The 27,277-nt window shown below is 35.9% G+C and overlaps 1 protein-coding gene across 1 annotated transcript in view; it reads left to right on the top strand.

The window, feature by feature from the left end:
- RASGEF1B (RasGEF domain family member 1B) overlaps positions 1–27,277 on the top strand; it is a 672,276-nt gene that overhangs the window by 463,909 nt on the left and 181,090 nt on the right. Inside the window, exon 4 of the mRNA XM_049790253.1 lies at positions 22,582–22,665. Coding sequence (XP_049646210.1) covers positions 22,582–22,665 — 84 coding nt within the window. The remainder of the gene's footprint in view (positions 1–22,581; positions 22,666–27,277) is intronic.

Genomic DNA, 27,277 nt, shown 5'->3' with positions numbered 1-27,277 from the left:
CCGTGCTCTGCAGTATGAAGATCTTTGATGTTCAGTTAATATTTGTCTGACAAAATGTGTATAATTAAGTTTGTCCAATGTAATGCCATAGGACATATAAAATAGAAGTAACATCCAATTTTTCTCGACAGAACTCTTGTAAACAGGACAGGGTTACAAGCACAACTTTGTAAACTGAGATTATGATAGAGTGCTAAATTCATTGGGCTTTCTAAACATCTATTAAGGAAACCTAGTCTGGAAACATAGATATAGTAACAATTAAGGAGATAAGTCAGATCTAGTCAGATATGGAGACAATGGATTGATTCCCAACTATGACTACTCAGTCCTCATCATTATTACACTATTTGCACTTCAAGAATTCTATTTTATTGAAAGGACTGTCTACAAGTCTCTGTAGTGTGGAATGGGAATAAATAGAGATCCTCCTTTCATTTCTCATGTGCAGATTCTCTTCTGTAGTGGTCAAGGAGCCCAGTGAGGTGGGGAAAAGCAAGAGCTGACAGGATCAATAATGTCTGCTCTGTTTACTAGACTTTTCTGATTATGCAAAACAGGAACCTTCTCAAGGTGACTTGGCAAATATAGTGCTTTTTTGTAAAGGTATTTATAGATTAGTACTCAAAAGCTGTCATGGTACAACTCTAGGGAATAATAAACTACACTCACTCACCTTTTCTTCTCTTTCTGGGCCCATCTCCAAGAGCTAGCTCTGTTTTGCTTTCTTTATGAAGGTCTTGTTTTTTTTTTTTTTTCTGCTTACATATACTTTCTTCTGGCCATAGTATTGAATTGAGTTTGGCTTTGGCTTGTTATGAACCCAATTCTGCTTCCTAGAATTTCTTTAGCTTTAATTCAGACCTCTAGCTGGAACTATCTGGCTGCATAACTTAATTCAAATAAAGAAGATGGGGAATTTAGTATCTTAGTTCATGCTTTCATACCAGCAAGCCAGGGAATATTCTTAATTTAGAGATACACTACCACCTTAACTACACAAGGCTTGGATAGGGTAGAAGGACAAGAGAGAAAAATGATTGTATGGTTTGAAATTCAGTTGCCTAAGACTAGAGAGATGTCACAGAAAATGAAAAGTTATGCTTTTTTTATGCATGTAACTCTTTCATTTCCTGACAGCACATGGCCATCTTGAGCATTGCTGTGATGGTCTTAGAGGCCCCTTCAAACCACTGGATCTGATCCTCATGGCCCAGAGAATGATTCTGAAGGTTTTTGGCACTGCATGGCATTCTCTAGCCCTAACATTGAACCACCAGATTCAGTTGACCAAATATCTACTAGAGTAGCTCTAGGCCACCTGGGATTGCTTGTAGAACCACCCAAAATAAAAAAAATAAATAAAATTCAATTGCTAAGCTGTATATATAATACAGGAGTAATGCACATCAAAACTATGGTATTGTGATCTCATGGCATTGAGATTGACCTAAGTCAAAAAGGCCAGTAATGGTGGAAATGTGGTGAAAAGAACCTTCATTTCCTGTTGATGGGACTGTCATCTGGTACTTCCTCTATGGAAAATAATGTAAAGACTTCTCAAAAAATTAAAAATAAATGATCACTCTGAACAAGAACTGGATGCTGAAAGGAGATAAAATGATATGTATGATACTCATTCAGTAACACTATTGCAAACCACAGTGCCTAAAAGGTAAAAGAGAATAGAGAAGGATAGAGAAGAAAACTGTCTGCCATAGAAATAGTAAGGGGAGGAAGGCAGGAGAAAAACTGAATACATTGATGGTGGGAAATGTGTCCTGGTGAAGGGATGCATATTGGAACATTGTATGACTAAAATTCAATTATGAACAACTTTGTAAATGTATCTTATAATGATTCAATTTTAAAAATTAAATTAAGCAGTTGACTAAAATGGAAACTTCTCAAGATTCCATATGACATGATTGGCCCACCTTTGGCAAATGTTTCAAGAATACAAAAATATTAATTTAAAAGTGACGTGCTACCTATGTAGATTGTAACATTATTATAATAGCCATATCTGGAAATAATCCCAATACCCAATAGCAGATAAGTGTAAAAGAAATTGTGATATATATGAACCACAGAAACAGTATAGGAGTTAAGTTACTTGACTTGTACCCAGCTTACCCTCCTGATACCATCAAGAATGATTCCCGAGCACAAAGTACACCACTTAATATGATCCCAAAACAACAACAAATATACTTTGTTATTTATGCACAATGGAAAGATACCAGCTATAAGAAAAAACAAATTCCTATCTTTTTCTATAACTAGATGCAATCAGAAAAGATTATATGTAAAAATCAATCAGAAGGAGCATAAATACTGACTGATAGCTCTCATATGTAGAATAAAGATAGATAAATAAATAAAGGAAATTGCAATAGCCAGTGAAAACAGACCTTGAACTCTGTCAACAGAACTGAGGTGAACTAGTTGGGGAGAAAGAGTAGGAAGATGCGATGATTTACCCACATGGTGATGGTGAAGGTAAATAACTTTGTATACACACAAAGATAAGCACTACTGTAAACTATAATATTTTAAAGTATAATATAATTTCAGAGATGCACAAATAAATAATATTCTCTGTCCTGTACTGAAAATGTGTATATAAGTCATCAAAATTCTCAATACTATTTCTCTTACCCCTTAATGAGAGAAAATTTTTAACCTAACTTATTAATATGAAATTGCTCCAACAAAGATGTCTTTCTTAGTAGAGATGTCTGTTTGATCTGCTATCAAAGATCTCACTCTGCAGGAAAAGCAAGTGCTCACTATCTTCTAATGACAACAGATTCTATTTTATTATGAAAGAAATTCCCTAATACTAACTGAGTCACGACCTCCAGCACTCAGATTGGCAGGAGGAGTTGTACACCAAACCTAGTTTCCCAAATTCACCTGATCCCTGTGAGAAATGCTTACAGAAAGAAGTTGTATAAACAAGCAAGGAAAAGTATCCTGCTCCTTTTAAATTTCTGCAGTATTTTCTGAATAGAACAATTGACAAATTGACTCATACAAGTAAAAGAATATAATATTGAACATAATTTAAAATATTATTCTTTGCACTATTTGGGAGATAGGCCACATCCATCTGTGCTCAAGATTGTTCTTTTCTCTTCTTGGGGGATTATTTATGGTGCTAGGGATCAAATGCTAATGAGTTACATGTGAGGCATTACTTATACTATCTCTCCAACATTCTTTTTTCATTATAATACATCTATGTTCATTGTAAGATATTTTAAAAATATACAAATACGCACATCATTCATTTTAGCAAAAGAACTCAAAAATATACCCATTATCACTGGTTTTATGCAAGTAGAATTATGGGAGTCAGGGATAGAAGAAATAACTAAAATCAAATCCCTGTCCCCATTAACTAGTATTCAGAGATAATCACTATGGGTACCCAGGGGATGACTCAGTGATAAAAATTGCCCGAGTTGCCAGCATGTTGCTAACTTTGAATCCCAAGACCACCTACATGTACACAGTTGCTAGTGGCTCTGCTTCTTGAGAACAAAACAAAATTTTGTGATCTCCCATGATTATTACAACTGAAGCCATGTGAGCTTAATTCAGGAGGGCAAATCCCAGAACACATTTGTAGTTACCAGCAAGCCTTACACTAGAATGAGTGAGATTGGCAGCCAAGAGGTTGAGTACAGCATCAAGGTGGGCAAGTACTTCAACCAAGGAAATGTGCAACTTCCAGTCATGGAAACTAAAGCAAACAAACAAACCAACAAAAAATGGGAAAAGAAAGAGAATATACAAGAAAAGTAAAGTCAAACATTTAAATGTTAAAGTGAAACTTATCAAGTAATTTGTAGTTGTTTTTTCAGCAGTTTTAGGTTCGCATCACAATGGATAAAAAGATTCAGATATTTCCATGTACCACTGGCCCTCACTCATGTATAACCTTTCTGGGCAGTTACATCCCCACCTATACGCTATAGTTAGAACCAATGAATGTTATGACTGTAAACAAAATGGACCAGTTTGTTTTTACATTTAGCTAATAACAGGACATCTTCATTGTTTCCAAGATTTTTGGGGCAAAGGGAGGCATGATTGCTGTGTAATACAGTGTGTTTTGTTTTATAAGGAACTACAAAATTGTCTTTCAAAATGACATATCATTTATCATACCCACATTTAATGAATGAGCATTCTTGCTCCTTCAAATTCTTAGTAGCTTTGTAGCTGTCAAGAGTTCTAAAACTGGGCAACTGGAATGGGGCTATGGAGGAATTGGTATCCCATAGTTGCTTTAACTTGCATTTTCTTGCTGACTTACGATGTGGAACATATTTTCATATGTTCATTTGCCATCTACAGATTTTCTTTGTGTTTGTTAAGATCCTTGGACTAATTTTCCATCTGTTTCTTTTTTTCCTATTGTTCAGTTTTAAGAGATTTTGTGTATTTTGGATTATACTCCTTTATCAGATGTCTTTTGAAAATATTTTTCTCCCAGTTAGTGGCTTTTTTGTTTTGTTTTATTTTTTGGGGTCACACGGCAGCGCTCAGGGGTTACTCCTGGCTTTACACTCAGAAGTCGCTCCTGGCAAGCTCAGGGGACCATATGGGATGCTGGGATTTGAATCACCATCCTTTTGCATGCAAGGCAAATGCCTTACGTCCATGCTCTCTCTCCAGCCCCCAGTTTGTGGCTTTTTGTCTCAATCTCTTGATAATCTTTCACAGGTAGTTTTACATTTTAATGAAGTCCAGTTTATTATTATTTCTCCTGTGCATTGTGTCTTTGATATAGCTAAAAAGGATCTATATATGCATATCTACATATCTACATATTATCCTTAGGTTTTCTAATATATTTTCTAATACTTTATATTTTTGCATTTTACATATAGGTAAACATATGAGTTACATATAACTCAAAATAAATACATTCTTTTTTATCTGTAGATGGCCAGTTATTTCAGCACTATTTTTGATAAATACTATATTTACTTTGTTATACCACTTTTAGTCCATTGTCAATATTACTTGAATATACTTTTTGTTGGTGTATTCTGTGTCCTATTGATCTGCTTGTCTATTCTTTTGCCAATAATATTTCACGGTTTTTGTTACTGATGTTTCCATTCATTTTTTTAAATTTGGACACACACTTCAGAAAATGAAGCAAATGGACATGGAGGCAGTTTGCAGCTGCTTTGGGTGTTGTCTATTTTTAAATCAGTCATTCTGACAGTTTGCCAGACCCTCTAGTTCAAGTCACATGCATTGGATTGACATTATAGATTGCAAAAATCAACTGAACATCTGCATCTGCCACACAATTGTCACTGAATTAATACAATTCAGAGTTGCTTTTCAAGTGTAGAGGTGTCATTTTTAAAAGGGAGTTTAGAGGCCAGAATTGTATCACAGTGATACAAGACATGTTTCAAATAAAGTAATTATGGAAGTTATTTCACTGAATCTATTACAAAGGATTGATAATAAGCTAAATTCTAAATCTTAAGACTAAAACTTTCCAAATTTCAGTTCAAAAAACCAGACTGCACAATGTAAAAATAAAAAGTAAATGAGAGGGCTGGAGAGATAGCACAGCAGTAGGGTGTTTGCCTTGCACACACCAATTCAGGACTAACAGTGGTTTGATCACTGGCATCTCGTAAGGTCCTCAGTGTCTTCCAGGAGCTACTTCTAAGCAGAGAGCTAGGAGTAACCCCTTAGCGCTGCCAACAAAAACAAACATAGATGAGTCTCCTGAATGAAAAGCAATAAAAATAAACCCTCTTCCCTCTGCTCTGACTTTTGTCTTAATGTTTTCTGTAATATGCCAATTTAGTTGGTGGTCAGTTACTAAAAGTTATGAATTTTTACCAGGCCAGCCAAATAAATTTCAGATACAGACCAAACTCAAATATAAATTAAGGAAGAATATATGCCTTTTTACTATATGTATACATAATTATTATAAAAAGATAAATTCTGAAGTTAAGTAGACAATGCTTAAAAATGTACTAACTGTGTCATTATGTTTTATTTGTACTTTTAATTATCTCCAGAAAATCTGTTAAAATAATTCACTAGAAAATAAAGAATTTGAGGGATGGTGACTCAAAAACTACCGGTAAATGTAGGTGCCATATATGGAGTCGTCACATTCTGAAGACTGAATTAGCCCAACTAGAAGTAGCAGCTTTATGTGTGTGTTCATAACAGCCCAAATTGCAAAAAATAGAAGTACCAACACCAGAAATTAGCTTTGTATTTGGTAGGAAGGTGGTGTTATCACTTAAAGATCAGTTAAAGATACCATTTGCATCTAGCAATCATTTGTCGTTAAGCAGCTGGCAGCAGATGATATTATTATTTTTTGCTCCAGAGTAATTTTTAGAAAGAAGAGTTTAAAGCAAATTTGGCATGAACAATACAATTAAATAAGCAGCCAAAAAAGAGTATTTTCATAATGCCCTACTCTTATTTTTGGCTAAGAAAAGTCTTTTATTTATTTATTTATTTATTTATTTATTTATTTATTTATTTATTTATTTATTTATTTTACTTTTTTTGTTTGTTTGTTTTGGGGCCACACCCGGTGACACTCAGGAGTTATTCCTGGCTATGTGCTCAGAAATGGCTCCTGGTTTGGGGGACCATATGGGACTGTGGGGATCTAACGGAGGCCTGTCCTGGGTCAGCCACATGCAAGGCAAATGCCTACCACTGCACTATCACTCCGGCTCTGGGAAGTTTTATATTTTTTTAAAAGGGAAGTCTTTTTCTTAGAAATGTTACCACCTACTTCTAAGAGGACTCCAGTGTTGTCTTTAAATATGATATGAATGACTAGCTGCAGTTAATGATATAAAAAATACTTTTAGGTCTGACAAATCTATTCATTTCTATGTTTTACTTATAATTCTATTTGTTTAGACTAATATAAACTTTAAAAGAGACTGTGGGAAATTTCATCTGAGGAAGGAATACTTTCTATCTGAATATTGTCTCCAAAACATTTGTTAGGGATCATAACCAGTCATATTTATGTCATTCAAACATCTGAAAACTCTTACAAACTTAACCAGCAGCAATTAGGTCAAACAATAATCAACTGAAAGATACTTAAAATCAGTAAAATTTTTAGTTAAATCAGTTCAATATTTTGATATGTTTGTTTGAAATTATGTTTCAGAATGAAATATAACAGAAAAAATTACATTTTTTTCTCTTTTAACACCCCCGAAAATTTTTGTTGTTTTGATTTTGGAGTCATTACTGGCTGTGCTCAGGAGTTACTCTTGGTCAGGGATATACAGACCTGAAGGTAAGGTTACCATATATGGTGCTGGAGATCAAATCTGGGTTAGCTGTGTGCAAGCAAATACTTACCAATTGTAGTATTTCTTCTAAACAATAATAGCAATTTTTAAAGTTAGACTTTAGTATAAGTAGGTCAGTTATTGCTTCTATAAAACAGCATTCGTATTCCTCAGAATTATTAGCCATCAGCATACTCAAAATGACTAAAATACAGACATCATAGTGTAGAACAATTTTTCTCAATCTTTTTCTAACCACATCCTGTTGTCAGCCTTGTTTCCTTTCTATAACTCCTTTGTCCTTTTGCTTGCCCCCAAGTCTTGTGTTGTGGTGCCCCATTTAGGTGATTTTCACCTGTGACCCTTTTGATTAATTTGGGAGACAAGAGTGGGTCCCATAAACCAGAGTTGAGAAACACTCATGTAGATTGTGTGATGTTGATGATCTGGGATGTTTTCTTTTGTCAAATTAAAGAAAGAAGGGTTGCTTTGGTTCTTTCTAAGACATATACAATCATACCAACTCTCACACAGCAATTTGTAACCCCCAAACAGCTTTTGTTCATGAGCAACATAGTCTAAGCTGTAATTTTTAGATGTAACCCTGTGACAAGGCACACCAGGTAGTATCTGTAACCACACTACAAATCTTCACCCTCAGAGATGTAATAAGTGGCTGTTTTCTCTCCTTGTTATGAAAATCTGGTTTTAGTGCTCAAGGATATAGACCCAGTTTTAAGGTACATTTCTTAATGCTCCTGACCCAGGTTTGCTTGCAGATAGCAAAAGGCCTCCCAATCACTGCTCCCCCAACACACTCCCTGGCACTACCAATTATGTTCCTGAGACACTGGAGAAATACCTCGGTGGCCTGAGTAATTCCTGTCACCCCGGGGCCTGATTACCCTTGCATTTTTGGGCCTTTACATTGAACTGCTAACATATTGTTTAGAAATGTTGGTGGGCCAGAGAGATAGCACAGGAGTAGAGCGTTTGCCTTGCACGCAGCTGATCCAAGACGAACCGGCAGTTCGAATCCCAGCATCCCATATGGTCCCCCAAGCCTGCCAGGAGCAATTTCTGAGCACAGAGCCCAGAGTAACCCCTGAGCACAGCCAGGTGTAACCCCCAAAACAACAACAACAACAGCATGTTATTGCTGTGTGCAGTTTATAGAAATAATCAGAGAAACTCTGAGTGTTCTTTTTGGTGCAAAAAGAGAATATTAAAATACATCCCACTTCTATTTTCAAAGCTAAAAAGTGAGTTGCAGGAAGATATGAGTAACAGCTTAAATGCATCTGCTTAGGAAGCAGAAAGAAGCATCTGGAAAAACTTGGCACATTAAATCACTAGACCTGTATTAATAGATGGAGTATCCTGGGAGTATCCCAAAATAACTGTAGGGAAATCTCCCTAAATAAATAAAAATTATATTTGCTCTCATTTCCACTTGCCTTGGATGAAATGCATGATTATATTAATTTGTTTAATTTTTGAGTACCAGCATTTAATCTATAGAGTCTCAAAAATCCAAAGATTAACTTGAGCTTATGTAGAGTATTCACAGGTGCATAGATGAAAAGAAACATGACATTCTCATAGACTGGTGAGAGTGATTTTGGAACTCAGAATCTTTGTCACTTGTGTTTTACCTAAACTCCTAGTTTAGGAAAAGTACTGCAATGTGTAATGAACAGTTTATCACTGTTTTCTAAAATTATATTAAGATCATTTTGCCTAAGACTATAAATTATACCTATTACTCGGACAATACTATGACAATAGTAGCTATAGACAAATGAAATTTTAAAATACAATTGAATTTTGTCAGACATTTTTAACTGCTAACCAACAGAATTTGTGATTCCTGGTTCTGCTTTAGTCTGTGGTAATGTTGCTCTGGTGCCTGGCAATATTTCAAACTTTCAACAGTACTGGCTGCACTGAATTCAGAGCACAATGCATAATGTAAACACAGAACCCTTGATTCAAAAAGCAGGGAAATTCCATGATATGTAGTAAAACATGAAGTATTATTCTTTCATATATAATCTTTCACTTGTAATGTTTTTCATTTATTCTTTATTAGTTGACATTTTGAGAAACATTTTGGTATAAATAACATCTTTTGATCTATATTGTGTAATATCACCCTTAATATGTATGCAGACTCACTGACATCATAAAACTAATATTTAATAGATCATGCATGTCTGTTTATTTTATCAAAATAGTAGACACTCTCCACTAAGAATTCAGTTGCTTTTATTTAACTTCTTGAGTATTATCCCAAAACTTTCTCTTTTCAATTTATTCCTGAGTAAGGAAGGACTAAATTGAGGTGGAACTTTGGCATGCCTGAACTTTTTATTTCTTTCTCTCCTTTTGGGTCTATATGATTGCTTATAAGATAGTAGAATGAGTTAGTAAATAGTGTTATTAAATGGTTTTTTGATTGCTCTTGTTTCTAAAAAACACTAATTTTCTTACATTGTGTTCTCAGTAAGTTCAGGCTAAATAAAAAGCATGGCCTCTGGAGGCTATTGTGCTTTTTGTTTGCTTTTTTGTAGACATAACATACTTAGTTGGTAGTTGAGTTGAGTCTCAATGCACATGAATTGTGATATAACGAAGATTTTATGCTTGGATCATGCTGTAGATTATATGAAAATAGTTTCAAGTGTTTATGGAGTATATCTTTTCGATGCATGTGTGCCTACCAGGAACTCTTTTAAAACTTTAATTCTATGCATGTGTATAGATGATATCATAGGGCAGGATTTTAATGTCATAGTAGCAAAGGTCAAAATGTTTGTTGCCAATATGTTATGTAGAAGGGTATCCACTTACATTTATTTATATATTGGTCCTTCACATCACCTATATGAATTTGTTTCTTTGCATGGATGAAAGCACACATCTAGACGTAAAACAACATCTGCAATAAATTACAAGTTTTTTTCTTTTCTATTACCCATTCAAAGAAACTATTTTCCTTTTCATTGAAAGCACACAATAGCATGGTTTAACTCAACATCAGGATATATTATTTTCACGATGAATCAATGGTATTTCCTGAACACAGGCAATTGAAGTAAGTACTATTTAAAAAAATATATTTTAGGGGTCAAGTGAGTATAGCAGTTAAGCACTTGTCTTGTATTATGACCAATTATATAGGCAAACCAGGTTTTAAAATACAATTGAGTTTTATAAGATAAAATTTCTTCAATTCCTGGCTTACAATGGTGATCCCTTAAGACTCTTCAGGAAAAATATCTGAATGCAGATTCAGAAGAAAGCCCTAAGTAACTCTATGTATGGACCCCAAACAAAAAATGAGATTAAAAATCCAAAACAGGGGCTGGGTGGTGGCGCTAGAGGTAAGGTGCCTGCCTTGCCTGCGCTAGCCTAGGACGGACTGCGGTTCGATCCACCAGCGTCCCATATGGTCCCCCAAGCCAGGAGCGACTTCTGAGCGCATAGCTAGGAGTAACACCTGAGCGTCACTGGGTGTGGCCCAAAAACCAAAAAAAAAAAAAAGAATCCAAGACAAAACTAAAATGATAACCAATGTAAAATTTTCAATTATATCCACTATAAATTTTATATTGGGATCCGCTGCATTAAATATCTAAAATCCATCAGAATAATTTAACTGTATTCAAAATATGTTTATTATTATTAAGTCTCAAATTAGTTATTGTATTCACATATTAAGCATGGGTCAGAAATCAAGTGTCACATGTAGAGACTGAAAATGAAGTTTTTATTTTATAAATTACATAAAGACCATGTATTTATATAGTTGCAAATAATACATTTGTTCCAAAAGCAATTCCATCACCAATGTAAAATTCCCTACCTTATTGTTCTCAGATTCCTACATATTCCCAAGCCTATTCTCTTTGCAGTCATGAAATGATATATGTTATATTGCTAGTTTACAGGAAAATGGTAATAATTGTTTAAGTACAAGTTAGAAAATTTGTGAAAATTAATTACCTTGCAATGAGGTCATTAGGTCATTGTCAGAAGGTTTACTAAGCAATTTGTTGCAAGTTGATTGTTATTTGGTTTATTTCTGAATATTCGGTAGCTTTAAATTAGCAATGACACTTACATTGGTGTGTTCCTACTGGTGACAGTAGTTACAAAATTTGGAGTTGCCACATGGCCCTGTGGTCCAGGAATCCCAAGCTCTGTGACTGATATTACAGTTATTGTGGGGCTTGATTTTCAGCTACCAGGGCTTCCGGAAGTATAAGATGGTTGGGAGGATGCCCGCACTTATTCAAACAAAGTTGTGGTGTTTTCAGCAGAAATACCACACTATACCTGAACTTTTAGTCAGTTCAGCATATCTATGGACTTAAAGTTGAGTGTTAAAGCTGGGTCATTTCCAATTCGGCAATTGTGGGTGGTGAGTGTAGCTGTCATGACTTTAGCAGATCAGACATTAGGCTCTCCCTCTTCTCTCAAGATTGCTGTTGAAAATTAAAATTTTATTGGGCCAGAGAAAGAGCACAACAAGAGGGCATTTGCCTTGCACATGGCCTATCCAGGACATGTGGTGGTTCAAATCCTGGCATCCCATATGGTCCCCTGAACCTGCCAGAGTGCTGCCAAAACCAAAATAAAAAAAAAAAAAAAACTTAAGTATTTCTAAAACCCAAGAAAATAATAATAATAATTTGTTCTCTATTTTAAAGACTATAAAATTTTATTTTAAGTAAATGGAACAGTAGGCCATGGAAATGAGTAAACAGAATGTTTTCTTCCAGAGATTAGCAATTTTGTGTATAAATGCACAATTAAGAGATAAAATTAAAACTTTTGACAGAAATGCACTTCCCTTGAATATATTCAAACAAAAGTTGATCACCTGCACTGCATGTATTACCTACAGCACATGTAGGAGTGATCCCTGTGCACAGAGCAAGGGGTAAATGCCAAGTATAGTCCCAAAACACAAAACACCAAAACCACTTTTTAAAAGTAAAATATAGGCTTGATTGCAAAAGTACGAAGGAAGGGAAGCAGAGGATAAGAAAGAGAGTGCAGGATTTCCAAAGGTAAAGAAAGTCCCAATACACAACTCAACATGAAAGTATGAAAGTACACATCTCAAGAGGGAACATGCTAAGACACCATGTACTCAAACAAAATATGTGCCAAAACCACTCTTCCTTGTCACTGGTCATAGCAGCAATACCTGGTCAAATTTGCTGAAAATTTTTTATGTAAACACAGCTTTTAAAGCTCTGCAAAACTTCTATCCCCATAACATTTCCTCCTCAAAATGACATTTTTGGTCTGTTTTGTTGTTGTTTGTTTGGGGGGCCATACTTGGTAATATTCAGGGATAAAGTCCTAGTTCAGTATTTCAGGATCACTTCTGATGTGACTTGTGGGACTATATGAGATCCCTGGAATAAAACCCAAGTTGACCATATGTAACACAAGCACCCTCCCCACTGTACTATCTATTCATCCCCAGTAGAATTTCGTGTTTTTTTTTTATTATGCATTGTAACAAAAGTATCAATAAAGTTTCAAATATCAAAAAAGTTTGATCTGTCCCATAGGTAGTTATTTCAATCTGTGGGGCTTTAAAAACAAAAATAAAATTTTCTCATTTCTGGAGGCTGGAAATATGAGATTAAGGTGTCTTCAGAATTGTTTTCTTTTGAAACTTTTTTCCTTTACTTATAGATGGTTGTCTTCTTTTTGTGTCTTCACATGGTCTTCCTTTCATATGTATCTCTGTCCAAATGTTTTCTTTGTCTAAGGGCAGCAGACTCAGAGGAATAGCACAGGGCTTAAAAGCACCTGTGTTGTAAGTATATGGTAACAACTTCAAATGCCTAGTATTCCCCAGGTGCTGAGAACTACCCTTGTAGCTTTGCTATTCAACACTGATGTGATCCCCTGAGCCTGTCAGGAGTGAATTCTGAGAGTAGGAGTAACCCTTTTCACCACTGGGTATGGCCCAAAAGCCAAAAACAAAACAAAACAAAAATCAACAAAGAGAGAGCTATAACCAATCTCTGTAAGCCCCTTGGCTTAAACATTGCATCCTGACGTGTGGTGGTGAATACCACAATTTAAGAACACATCAGTATCATTGTGAGGCATGTGTGAAACTGTTCAGTCACTCTAACCACAACCACAACAGAAAATAGAAAAGAGAATAGAAAGAGAATTTGAAAAAAAAGAAACACACACACACACACAACAGAATATTATATATTAAGAATAGGGAATTGCCTCCAAATATTGAGGTCAGAATTTTAGCATGTTAATTAGAGGGACAGTTTAGTCCATAAGATGACACTTACCCTTCTTCACATATGTTCTGCAGACAACCCAGCACCCACCTAGAGATGCCTGTAATGGCATCCAAAGCTCTCTCTCTTTCTCCTATTAAAAGCTCTTTTTGAATTCTGAACTCTTAGAGATCAAACCTTCAGGATCATTTCAGATAAGCAGTTAACTTCCAGTGACTCATGGGAACTCTGCCAGAAATAGAACCAGTTCTTATATTTGTGTTTTCTCATGTTCTATTTCCATATCCTTTCTTATCGTTTTGAAACCCCTAGGTCATTTAGTATATATCCCATACAAATAAATGAACTGCTAGTGGTATTACATTTGAAACATTGAAGTTCCAAAGAGATGAAGACTTTTTAATGTATTACTAGGTGAGTACTTTCAGATACATTTCCTTATTAGAACTTTTGTCAGACAAATTATATGCTATGTTTTTATTTTTGAAATATGGCATATTTTAAAGTGTTTATATAAAAAGAAAGGGTTAAAGGCAGAATTTCAAACTTGGTAACTATGCTTTTTGACCATACTATTGTTATATTGTTTATAAGATTCTTTTTTTAAAGACATAAATTTAGTTTATAAGCATTTTCTATTTTGAAAGGTGAAGTAAGATGTTATGGTGTATTTGTTTTATTTTACTATAGAGATGAAACAATCAAACTTAGGGTCTTGTGAGTAAAAACCATGTTTTCTACTACTGCGCTCCATCCTCAGTCCCATGAACCTATTATTTGATTAACTCATAATTATGTACTTTAAACAAATATCTAATATCCTCATTTTTTAGGTTTTAATTTTAAGTTTTATTTTCAATACATTTTAAAATTATATATACTAATGTAAAATATTTGAAAAAAATTAATTTAAATGAGCATACTATTTAAGCTTATACATAAACTTCTACATAATAAATTTGTACCTTTTATAATGTTTACGATCTTAAATTACATTTTTATTAAAATATTTAAATAATTTTTTGTTTTACTTACACGTACCTTTATAGAAAAATTATTATGAATATGAAAGAGAAATTATGATGGTATGGAGGTTATTGTTGACTAACTATAATAAAATATATGTTATCTTTTGAAATAGTACAGTAAGATAATTGCTTTGCATGTGGCCTGGGTTCTGTCTCTGACACTCTATATGGTTCCTTGAATTCAGTGGGTAATAATCTCTGAGCACAGACCCAGTAGTAAGCTTTGAGTACTGTTGGATGTAGATCACTTCTCCAAATTAATTAATATATTTGTTCAATTCCATATAGATCTTACGTTTCACTCTAAAGATGACACCGTGAGAGAAAAGCAATATAACAAGTTATTGACATAAAAATGTAAATGCTGATCATTACATTTTCATGGGTAAATTCAATGTTTATTTCAGTCCTCCAGTCACACCTAAGCTACAGATATCATCCTATTTTACATTTGGAGAAACTGAGGCGAACCACCTGCTTAGAGATCACAAAACAAACAGGTTAAAGGCTTAAAAGTCATCTCATCCCTCTGATTCTATGCTTATTGTTGCACTGTGACACACACTAAAGAAATGCAAATTAAAGACTTAGTCAACCATTACTCATTGAAAAGAGGGGCGTATTGAGTAGAGACACTTAAAGCCAACGAAGCCCATAAAAATTACGTTGGATTTCTTTAGTTGGTCACCTGACACAATTACTTGTGTGGCCCTTAGTGTTTCACCTATAAATATAAAGTTATTTGTGAAGGTAACATAATGAGGGATGCAAAATAAAAGTGGCATTGGGTGTGTATATGTGCATGAATGTATGCATACATATACATAGAGGACATATCTGAGTCATAGCTGTATGCAATAGTCCAACTCTTTAGAAAAACAATAATTGTATCATAAATAATGAGAGCCATAAAATGTCTGTATCTCTGTCACAGGAATTCTACTCCTAGAGATATATTTAAAAGAAATTATTCAAAAGACAAAAAAGTAAACTATTTTCATAGATACTTAATTGAGGGGAAAGTTTGGTAGTTGTACAAAGTTCAAAATAGCTTAAGTATTCTGTAGTCTACATATACAACACAGAGAATAGAAAACTTTATATCCTACTCAAATACTTATGCATGAAAGTTCATAGGTTCATAGAGGAAACAACTGAAAAATGAATTGTGTGTTGTATTCATTCGATGAAAAATTTATAAATAAAAATGATGAAATAGGGGCCGGAGAGATAGCATGGAGGTAAGGCATTTGCCTTTCATGCAGAAGGCCATTGGATCGAATCTCGACGTACCATATGGTCCCCTGAGCCTGCCAGGAGCAATTTCTGAGCATGGAGCCAGGAGTAATCCCTGAGCACTGCCAGGTGTGACACAAAAACCAAAAAATAAAATAAAATAAAATAAAAATGATGAAATAATGATGCATACTAAACTTGGATGAATCTATGAATTTTCTACTAAATGAAAGCCACTAACGGCCACATGTTTATGATATTAATGTTCGAAATAAGAACAAAAATACTAAGAATAAGATCAATGATAAATGTTCTGAATAATAATGAGAAAGACATACAGAGAGATATAAAGAGACAAATTAAACCAGTTTTTGTCTGGGGCTGGGTAGTAGAGTAGGAATGACGGTGAATGTATACTGACAGTAGACAGTTTTTTTCTGGCAAGATATAAAAATACTCAAAAATCACATTGTAGGAATTTCTGCACAGTGCTGTGAGTGCTCTAAGAAACAGTGAATGACACTTTTTATAGGAGCAAAATGTACTGTGTGCAAACAATATCAATAAAATTATTCTTTAAATCTCAAAGAATTATAGTGAAAATTAAAAGTCACGATACCCATTAAGTTATCAAATACATTATACTCTGTCCTGTTGATAGCACATTATGTAATAACTGAATATTATTGATCCCAAAATGAAGTAACTATGCAGAAAATAAAAACACAGAACAGTTTTTTCAAGGAACTGGGTAATGAAGAGTGTCCTGGGGAACCTACAAGCACCTAGGTCAGTATCTGACAGGATTTTGTGAGTCATTGGAACATCTATCTTCCCCTGTGAACTTCACTCTACTTGCCAGTTTTGAGGGGAGAGGATTTTTATATACCAGAGCTAGTGTCTGTCCGTGATAAAAACCCAAAAGGAAGTGGGAAAATTTAGCAGTATGCACAGTTAACAAAAGTTCACCAAAATTGTACTTGAGTGTGGAAAAAGGGAGGAAGTCTGGTCAAGCCTGAGTGAGTCAACATTTAATAGCCCTCCACCCAGGTCTCCTCCCTTCCCAAGGCCACCTCACATTTAAGTCTGTGTGTTTGACCCTTCCAAAAAAAGAAAACTCAGCTAAGGCGGGTGCTATGCGCTCAAGTCCCTGGTGGTGGGTCTGTGTCAGCAGCTTGGTGTGACTGCGAGTGCAGGGAAGAGAGAGGAGCCAGATAGAACAAGCATCTGTATCACTTTCTTTCTCAGGAACTTTCCATTCCTTCCTTCCAATATTGTTGCGCAGTTGCTGCTGCTGTTGCTGTTGTTATTGTTGTTGTTGTTGTTGTTGTTCTGATGCCACAACCAGTGCTACTTTGGGTTTATTTTTGGCTTTTGATACAGTGATCACTTCAGGCAAGCTCAGGGAATTATTTTGGGTGCTAAGGAAAAAACCTGGGTTGGTTACATGCAAGACAAACACCCCGGTTGCTGAACTATACAGCACCTCCCTGTTCCTCACACCCAATTGTAATATCACAATTCCCACAGCATCTAGGCCCCTGAAAACTACTTGTGGCTTTTTCGAAGAGCAGCTAAAGCATGTTTAACTGTTCTTCAAAATCCTTTTAGTGATTTAACGTATGATTATATTTATTCTGGATGAATAAAGGATAGAGTAATTGGCCATCTTTGGGACAGAATCTGCTTCTGTCTCAAAAATGACCATGTTTTCCTACGCCCAGAAAGATGGTACAGTTAATGGATCCTGATGTCTACATTTACTGTGAAGTATAAAAGCGTGATTTCCAGGCTGGAGAGATAGCACAGCAGTAGGATGTTTGCCTTGCACTCTGCCGATCCAGGACAGATGATGATTCGAATCATGACATCCCAGATGGTCCCTAGTGCCTACCAGGAGTAAGCCCTGAGCGCCATCAGGTGTGACCCCAAAACAAACAAATGAACAAAAAAAAGGCATGATTTCCAAGGAATCATGCTTTTTTTTTTCATTTGGAATGATTAAAATGGTTAGATCTGCCCAATGATACGCCTTTTAGAAGATGCCACCTGGACTAATGTCTCCATCAACTATCAGAGCCTACCAGGTGTGAACCCTGCGACTGTACTCAAAAATTCTACATTATTCCTATCCTTTGCACTGCGACTTGCAGTTCTATTTCAGATACCAGCATAAACACTGAAGATTCTAATTACAGTTCAAGATCTTTCCTGAGTTTTGTTGTTTGCTTGTTTAGGTTTCCTTTTTGGAATTCAATCATAAAGAGGCATGCTCTGAAGTTATAGGAGTAAGATAAAGCCGCAGTAACTTAACTCATTTTGCAAAGAGTTGGAGCAGATGAGTGATTTGCCTGAGGCCTTAACTACTTGCCTCTAATTTTCTTCTCTTGTACTCTATTCAAGTTCATCTTCAGGGCAGCCATTGCCAAAGTTAGCAAGCACAAATGTAGATGTAGAATAATATCGATTGCCATTCAACCACCCAAATTACAACAAAAACTAAACTCTGTGCGGAAGGCTCAAAATTTAATGAAGTAAATCATGCTATTTCTTCATCATTATATGTTCATTACTATTGGTTCTGCACATGAACACATTATTTCAAAAATTTTCTCAGGGTTGCTCAGGTTGGTCAGAGGTCTTGTTCCTGTTTTATTCATCTCTTGCATAAGCAAAACTCCAAATTCAAAACCTGTACCCCAGGTGTGACTAGGTGACCACTATATTCTGAGAATCACTATATTGCCAGCCACGCACTGAACAGTAAGGCCCACAGCACTGTGTTGAGTATCTTTAAGTGTGACACAACACCCTCCCAGGTCTCCAAGTACTGCTGGGAAGACACTCTAAATATGAAGTACATAGAGTCCTTTCTATACGTGATTCATAATTATCTAGAACATCAGTTATAAATGAGAAATTTATATGTATTTTACAACTGCTACCTTGTTTAGTCCTAAGTGTACATAGTACAAATTTGTCAAGGTAATCTTTGTTCTCAAAAACAAAAAGAAAAGAAAACAAAAAACATACACACAAACCTTCACTTCACAACAGCCTTCTGAGGCTAGTTGTACGTTGCCATAGCAACTCAGAGGGAAGGGGCAAAGTTCTTTAAATTCCTCAACTGTGTCTGCAGGTTGACTTTCTTTAAGCTGAATTATGTTTCTAATCATCAACAAAGAACACGCTATTTTAATTAAAAAAAAAAAGAAGAAGCTACAATCTCAAGTTGATATATTTTGTGCTTTTACCTGATGCCATTCACTGTCATATTATCTCTGAAAGGTGGTATTTGGTAATGGGATGGTTTGGAACTTTTTTTTTTTTTTTTTTGTGGTTTTTGGGTCACACCCGGCAGTGCTCAGGGGTTATTCCTGGCTCCAGGCTCAGAAATTGCTCCTGGCAGGCACGGGGGACCATATGGGGCGCCGGGATTTGACCGATGACCTCCTGCATGAAAGGCAAACGCCTTACCTCCATGCTATCTCTCCGGCCCCTGGTTTGGAACTTTCACTCATTCATTTACTAATATGGTTGGGACCTGAGCCAGCAGGTTTTGATAGTAATTAAACCTTGATGGCTAGAACAGGACATCTGAAATGAATCTTGCTCCTTTCAACTTAACCCCTAATGGGCAGAAATCCCCTTCTCTTAGACTCATAGCATTATCCAAGTTTTCAGAAGAGGGAGGACGTCAGAACCTCTTTACCTTCCTGGGTCATGAATATCTCCACAGTTAGTCTCAAAATTCTCTGCCATATATGTGTAAATAATACAAACCACATTTACAGGACAGACCTCCCTGGTGGATGGTTGATCATACAGGTAATTTGCCCAAGGTAAGATAATTGCAGGATTCCAGAAGGCCATGCTCCATTTCTTTGCTCAGTTGCACTGGTGAAGATGGTGTTCTTTTTATGATGAAACCCAATTACTAACATGTTTGTAATCATGGTGCTTAAATAAAGATATCTAAAAAAAAATTTCTCTTTTTCACACAAGAAACAGCAATTAATGGACAGCAGGAAATGGGACTAAGTGAATAGTTGCTGGTTCATTTTTGAAGGTCTCTTGTTTTATTGGGTTACTGGCACCTACAATTAATGATTTTTTGTTTGTTTGTTTGTTTTTTAGTGAAAAGCCTCTTGACATCTTCTCTAACAAGAATGAAAAGAGTAAAATGTGTGATCTGGTAGTTGAAGACAGTTTTGAAAGGCAGTTTTGAAAGCAATTTTTCTGTAAAGAGAAGATATTCAGGAAACAAAAAAGAACTATATATTAATATAGTATAATAATATAATATAACATAATATAATAATATATATACTGTATGTTTTCCATCACAGTAAGCTCTTATAAGGCACTAAGTCTGGACATCTCAGGAACCATTGAAAGTTTATGTCTCATGGTTCTGGAAATTAGAAGTCAAAGATCAGGTACCAGCATTTGGGATGAAGACTCTTCAGAGTATTTTCACTTAACAAAGGAAGACACATGATCTCTCTGAGTCCTCTCATAAGAATATTAATCCCATCCATAATAAATTTGTCTTCATCCCCTAATCACTACAAAGTCTTCATCACTTTGGAGATTAGGAGGTTACCAAATGATTTATGCACAGACTCAATATTCAACCATTGCAGTATTTTAGGTATGTGTGAGACTGTGTAGGATACAGTGGTATCTAAGACAACAGTCTTGTCTTCTATTAGCTACAATTGCAGAAGATAATGAAAAGTACTCTAATAATAGTACACTGTCTTAATGGTGATGAAAATTTATTCTAAGTCTAGTTCAAAGGGGAGAATATAGCAAGAAATGTTCCTTAGCATACTGACCTGGATTTTTTTAGCATAGGCCCATAGGCAGATATTGAAGAAAGAATCTTTTAGAAAATAAGAATAGTGTAGGTTGGTGACTTCAAGAAAAATCAGTCAAATGTAGCTTGAGGTTTTAGGTAACTATGGGAAAAATTGGAGGTGAAGTAAAAACAAAACAAAACCATTTTAAAAAGTCATATTTGGAAGATTCTGAGAAGCAGGTAGAGAACTTTGGACATTATCCCATATTGAATCAGTGATTTGTAACAGAATTTTACCTGTGATCATTGTCTTAATGCAATAAGGCTTTAGTAATTAAAAGGGTTACCAAACCCTTTTATCAGCACTTGCTTAGCGTTGTTTTGACCAAATCCAAGAACAACACATTAAACCCCAAAATGGCACAGAAGGGCATTGAAAACTGCCAATCATTGAGATAAGACTTTTTTAGGTTAGAGAGACAACTCAAAGTGTGGTGTCCAAGCTTTTTCTATTGAAATCTCAAATTTGACCCCTGACACTATGTGAAGCAGATGCAGGTCAACTATGTCACGGTCATGAATACATGTGTCTTTGAATTTTTTTTTGGGGGGGCTCACATGGGCATCTCTCAGAGGTTACTCTTGGCTCTATGCTCAGAAATCACGCCTGGCAGCCTCTGGGGACCATATGGGATTCAAACCACCTTCCTTCTGCATACAAGGCAAACACCTTGCCTCCATACTATCTCTCTGACCCCACAATCTTTGAAATTTAAAAGTTCAAGGGGTCAGAGCCACATCCCAAATGGCAGCAGCCTTAATCTTAGTCCACTTGCATGTATTAATTCTTCTCTCTTGGAAATGTGCTTGTGCCCATACTGCTAAGGATTTTAGACAGTGTAGGCTAATATTCAGATCAAGGATTAAACTAAGACGATTGCCACTGCAGCTTCAGCATCGCCTCAAGATTCTAAAATCACACAGGATCACACGGAAGCTCCATTAAAGAAGCCCCTATTGTGAGCATGAAGATAGAAAGACTGGCTTGTATTGCCCAGTGCTATATATCCAAAGAAACCTGAGTTAGGATCTGTCTGGAGAGAGAGAGAGAGAGAGAGAGAGAGAGGGGGGGGGGGGGGGAGGGGAGAGGGAGAGGGAGAGGGAGAGAGGAAAGAGAGAGAGGAAAGAGAGAGAGGAAAGAGAAAGGAAGGGAAGGAGAGATAGGAAGGAAAGGAAAGGAAAGGAAAGAAAAGAAAGGAAAGAACAAAGAAAGGAAGAAAGAAAGAAAGAAAGAAAGAAAGAAAGAAAGAAAGAAAGAAAGAAAGAAAGAAAGAAAGAAAGAAAGAAAGAAAGGAAGGAAGGAAGGAAGGAAGGAAGGAAGGAAGGAAGGAAGGAAGGAAGGAAGGAAGGAAGGAAGGAAGGAAGGAAGGAAGGAAGGAAGGAAGGAAGGAAGAAAGAAAGAAAGAAAGAAAGAAAGAAAGAAAGAAAGAAAGAAAGAAAGAAAGAAAGAAAGAAAGAAAGAAAGAAAGAAAGAAAGAAAGAAAGAAAGAAAGAAAGAGAAAGAAAGAAAAAGAAAGACTCAAAATAGTTTTTCTGTTCTAGGAAGCCACTTTAACAGATTAAGCTAAAAATATTCTGCACTTATATCAACATGTGTGTAAGAATTCCTTCAAAATGTCATAAATGATTTTATGGTATGTCCTATACAAGGTTAAATGAATTTATAAAGAACATCTGCTGAAGACACCAGTTACAAAAATGCTGACTTGGGTATTTCAAGTGACATTTGTCAAACAAGTGTTTGAGGCACTAGCATGAGAAACTCAGAAATAGTCCCATTTAGCAGAGTAGCTCACAAAATCCCTGAAGTCTTGTGTTTCATTTTATCACAGGAACAGCAATGGAAACCTTCAATGCACAGCAGTTTGAATCCAATCTCCTTTACAGGTCCACTGATTGAGAAACCAGTTGGAAAAGTAAGAATGCATCCATTTCTTATTCAATAGTGTATTTTGAGTTTCTTGTTTGTTATCTTCAACTATATAGGTGAGTTAGTCAAATGGATCTCTACAAAGTGAGTCACATTGTCTAAATTTTAAATTCAGTTGACCTAAGGGTCATCTGCTTTAGATAAAGTGTTGTGCTGAGAGATATTGGTCTGATTCCTTTTCTTTTGCCTTCCCTTTTTTCATCCCAAGGATATCCTCTACATATCCTCTATGTTGTTTTCTTAGTTCTTTGTGTCTCAGATCTTGCTAGAGTACCTCATCATCAGAGAAATGAAAATCAAACAACAAACATATCACTCCACAAAGACTTTGCATACATTACAAAGAATCAGAACAATCAGTGCTGGAGAGGTTTTGGGGAGAAAGGAACTCTCATTCACTATTGAATGGGAATGCTGTCTAGTTCAGCATTTATGGAAAATAGAAAACTGAAACTTGAGCTCCCATATGATCCAGTTATACCACTTTTAGGGATATATCCTAGTAACACATAAACGCAATACAAGTATGTATTTGTACTAGGATGTATACTAGGATATACCTTAGCAACACATAAACACAATACAAAATGTGTGCCTTCTGCACATCCATATTCATAGCAGCACTATACAATAACCAGAAATGGAAACAACCCAGTTGCTCAACAACAGATGAGTGGCTAAAGAAAATGTGGTACATATACGCAATGGAATACTATGCAGGAAAAAATGAAGTCATGAAATTCTCCTATACATGCCTGGACATGGAAGCTATTATGCTGAGTGAAATAAGTCAGAGGGAGAAAGATAGATACAGAATAGTCTCACTCACCTATGGAATTTAAGAAAAATAAAAGACATTATTGTAATAACACCCAGAGACAATAGAGATGAGACCTGGAAGAATTGGCTATGATATAAAACTTACCACAAAGAATGGTGAGTGCAGTTAGAGAAATAACTACACTAACAATTATCATGACAATGATTGTGAGTGAGACATATAGTATGCTTGTCTTGAATACAGGCAGGGGGTGGTGGAGGAGAAAGATGGGGCACTGGTGGTGAGAAGGTTGCACTGATGAAGAGGGTGTTCTTTTATTTTTATAATTGAAACCCAACTACAAACATGTTTGTAATCATGGTGCTTAAATAAATATATTATTTAAAAAAGTAAAAGGAAGTTGGCTCCAGCAGGTGGGGAGAGTACAGCAGGTTGTAAAAAAAAAAAAAAAAAAAAAGGAAAAATGAGCTCCTGTGAGGTCCTGTGTGCATTTAGCAAATTTTACAGTTATCATCCCAGGAGACAAGGAGGTGATGAGTGCCTTTCCCCCCAGAAAGACTGGCTCTCACAAAAGAAAAGAGGTGTTCTTTGTCGCTTTATTGTGTGAGAGGAAGAAAATTTTAATTAAGTGGGAAAAGAGTGAGAGTCAAGGAGAGGAGAATAGATTTATTCTCATGGCTCTTAGAGGCAAGGAGTCCCTCTGTCAACCAAAAGCTGGTTCTTTCATCTCAATAAATAATTAACAGAGGGGAAATGTGCACTGAAACAGAGATTTAATTGCTAAGTAATGCTTGTTGTGTAGAAAGATGAAATAGAGTTAAGTCCTGCACACTCCCCTTTCCTAGTGTGGGTCAGTCTTTAAATTTGTTTTAGACCCAAACAGGTTTCTCCATACTGTATGTGTGGACATCTCTTTTAGGAGATTGGCCAGATGTTGATTTCTTTTTGTGTTCCTTCTAGTTTTGCTGGTAAATCCTCTGTGCTGCTTAGCAGAAAAGAATTCCAGATTCTGAAGATAGAGGGGCTTCTTTATCGTGTGCCTAATCTGACATACTCTTTCTTCTTACACCCATCATGGAATTTATGGGAGTAGGTCCTCTTTTTTTATGGTGGAGCTGGTTAGGTGTTGGGGAGGAGAGTTTATGGACTATTCCCCTAACATGCATAAGTAGACTTTCTTTGGACAGTGAAACCTCACAGAAGCTATTACTTTTGAAATTGACATACCATTTTTAAAAAGATCAGTTAGTGTTAGATAAGTTACTGAGGGATTAGACCTCTAAGGGTAATAAAGTTTGAGGTGGTGAATTAATGGGAAAATGAACAAAAGGTAAATTTGTGAGTGCCATTTGTTTTTCTGGCTGAAGTCGCTTCTTTGCCGTTGCTAACAGTCATCTCCAGTGATCAGTTGTTCTTCTACTAGAAAGGACAGACATGCTTATAAATGTCTGTCACCATTACAAAGGGGAATATATGCTCTGTTTTCTGACAGAAAGAGGGAGGACAGAGAGTTTTTCGTGCATCTGCTATTTTTTAATTGTCTCTTTAGCTCAAAGAAATGCCCAAGTGGCATATTTGGGAGTGGTGACATGAATCGATCCTTTTCAACATGCTGGTGTGAGTCTAACTACAAAACTACCTGACTCTAACCTATCTGTTAATTAAACTACCATGTGGAATAAAATATTTTGCCTCTAAAATAGAGATTATTGGTTTTTATTTGAACACCTTCTGTTTGGAATGTGAATTCACACCTATTGGTTCCACCAGAGAGTACAAACCAACAGTTGTGAGCAAGAGTTTAATGGAGATAGCCTGTGTCGACTGAAATCCCAGCTCTATATAAATTTGAGCAAGACACCTGTAAAAAGAGCACCACAATAGTACCTATTTCACGGGAATGTCAACAAAATTCACTAATTAATACTAATTCATAAGTCAATGGATCCTTTGACCTACTTAATTTACCATGTATCCAAGCAGTCAGTGAAGTATAGAAATTAATTAACGAAATAAAAAGTAGCACACCATAGACATAACGGAAGTACAGCCCCAATTTTCTTATCTCAATAAGAAAAAAAGGCTTTCTTTAGAAAGCTGAAGAAGTTTATTCTAGAAATCGAAGTAAAACTATAGTAAGTGCTAGAATGCTTTACAGGCACTAATCAGTCATCCATGCTACCTGTTTGACATCTAGTAATTTGCTATTGCAGTTTAACACTGGAACTTGTATAAATTAGTGGAGAGAAAAATAACAAACCTATTTTCTTCAGAGTAATAGTAAAGTCTATAAGGCTCTTGCCTTACATGGGATCAAACTCGGGTTTTATTCTCTGCTCCATACATCATCCATTATCCCAGAGCACTGCTGGAAGTGACCTTGAGTCAGTTGAAAGCCCTAAACAATGTAGGTGCAGTTTCAAAACAAAGCAAAACAAAACAAACCATTTCAGTAGAGATATTTTTTCTCTTCAACTTATAGATACATAAGTCAGCAGAACCAAAGTTTTAGCAGTTTTTAAAAGGAAATAAATCTATTTTTCTGGCTGATTCTTGGTCATTTTGCCTTGATTTGCCAAGGCAGCTGTCTGCAGAAGTATGAAATTCCTGCTGAACAGGAAGTCTTCTGCTCATTCTGTCAACAGATCTGACATTTTGCAGGCATAGCAAAAGAATAACCCAAGCCTCCGAGTTTCTGTACGTCACGTTCTGTGAGAGTTGCACTTCCCTCTGCTGACTTTAGATATAATGGAAAAAGATGCATTATTTAACCCAAAACTTAATTTGACTTATAAATATGACACACCCTGAATGCCACAAAATGTATTGACACCTGCTCCAACGTTCACTGCTTTGTCCCCTGTGCTGACCCCTTCAACTCATCCTAATTTAGTTTTGTTTATACGAGCTCCAAATTGATCACCTCTTTATGGGTACTAAGAGAATTATTTCAAAGGCTGAGGTCAGAAGTCAATGAACCCTGGAGGACTCCCTTGACTAAATTTCATTTCAATCCGATAAAAGTCATGAATTTACTCAGTTTCATCTGGCCTGATCAAAAACACTAACCACAGTATAAAAATTGCAGGGAGTAGCTTTTTGAAATGCTTTTCAGAGAGTAAAAGGAAATCAAGTGTAGAAGACATTTCTTGGTTCAGTGATACAAACTTACTCCATGATTCTCAAATCTCTCTCCCTGAATTTTGGGGATTTAGGGCTTCCTGTCAGTGGGATGAGACAGCAAATAAGTGATAAGTGTTTGTATATGGCACAGATCTATCTTGGATTGAGGAAGATTCTACCAAAAGATAATCTTGATTCCTTTTCTCCCTAAGATTTGGCATTGAACTTAGAACAATTTCTGTTAAGTACATAATGAAGGTCCAGACTGTTAATATAGTAAATAGGGTGCTTGCCTCTCATGTGGCCAACCCAGGTTTAAACCTGTATTCATATGCCTAAAATCCCAAATCATTTCCTTCCTTTTAATGCACTTTTTGGTGTGTGTAAGGCTAAACACTAAAATCATATTTCTACCATACAAATTATAATATCACAAGCTGATGTGAGACCAATGTTTTCTTGTTATGGAGATTGTTGTTTGGTGAAAACTCTAACTGGAAAATTGGGGATCCTAATGGGAGCTCTTAGTATAAAAATATATATGAGAGTCAACCCCATTCTTGAGAACAAATTTGATGACTTCTTTAACAGTTGTGATTTGAAGGTAGGTATATAGAATTAGAATTACTTGAAGCAGAGAATGAGAGGTCAGAGATATCACTCTAGGCAACAGGTGGCAAGTCTGAAATATGTG

Source organism: Suncus etruscus, chromosome 16 (assembly GCF_024139225.1).
Source record: "Suncus etruscus isolate mSunEtr1 chromosome 16, mSunEtr1.pri.cur, whole genome shotgun sequence".
Classification (NCBI taxonomy): Eukaryota; Metazoa; Chordata; class Mammalia; order Eulipotyphla; family Soricidae; genus Suncus; species Suncus etruscus.
This window is presented reverse-complemented; position numbering and strand designations above follow the sequence as displayed.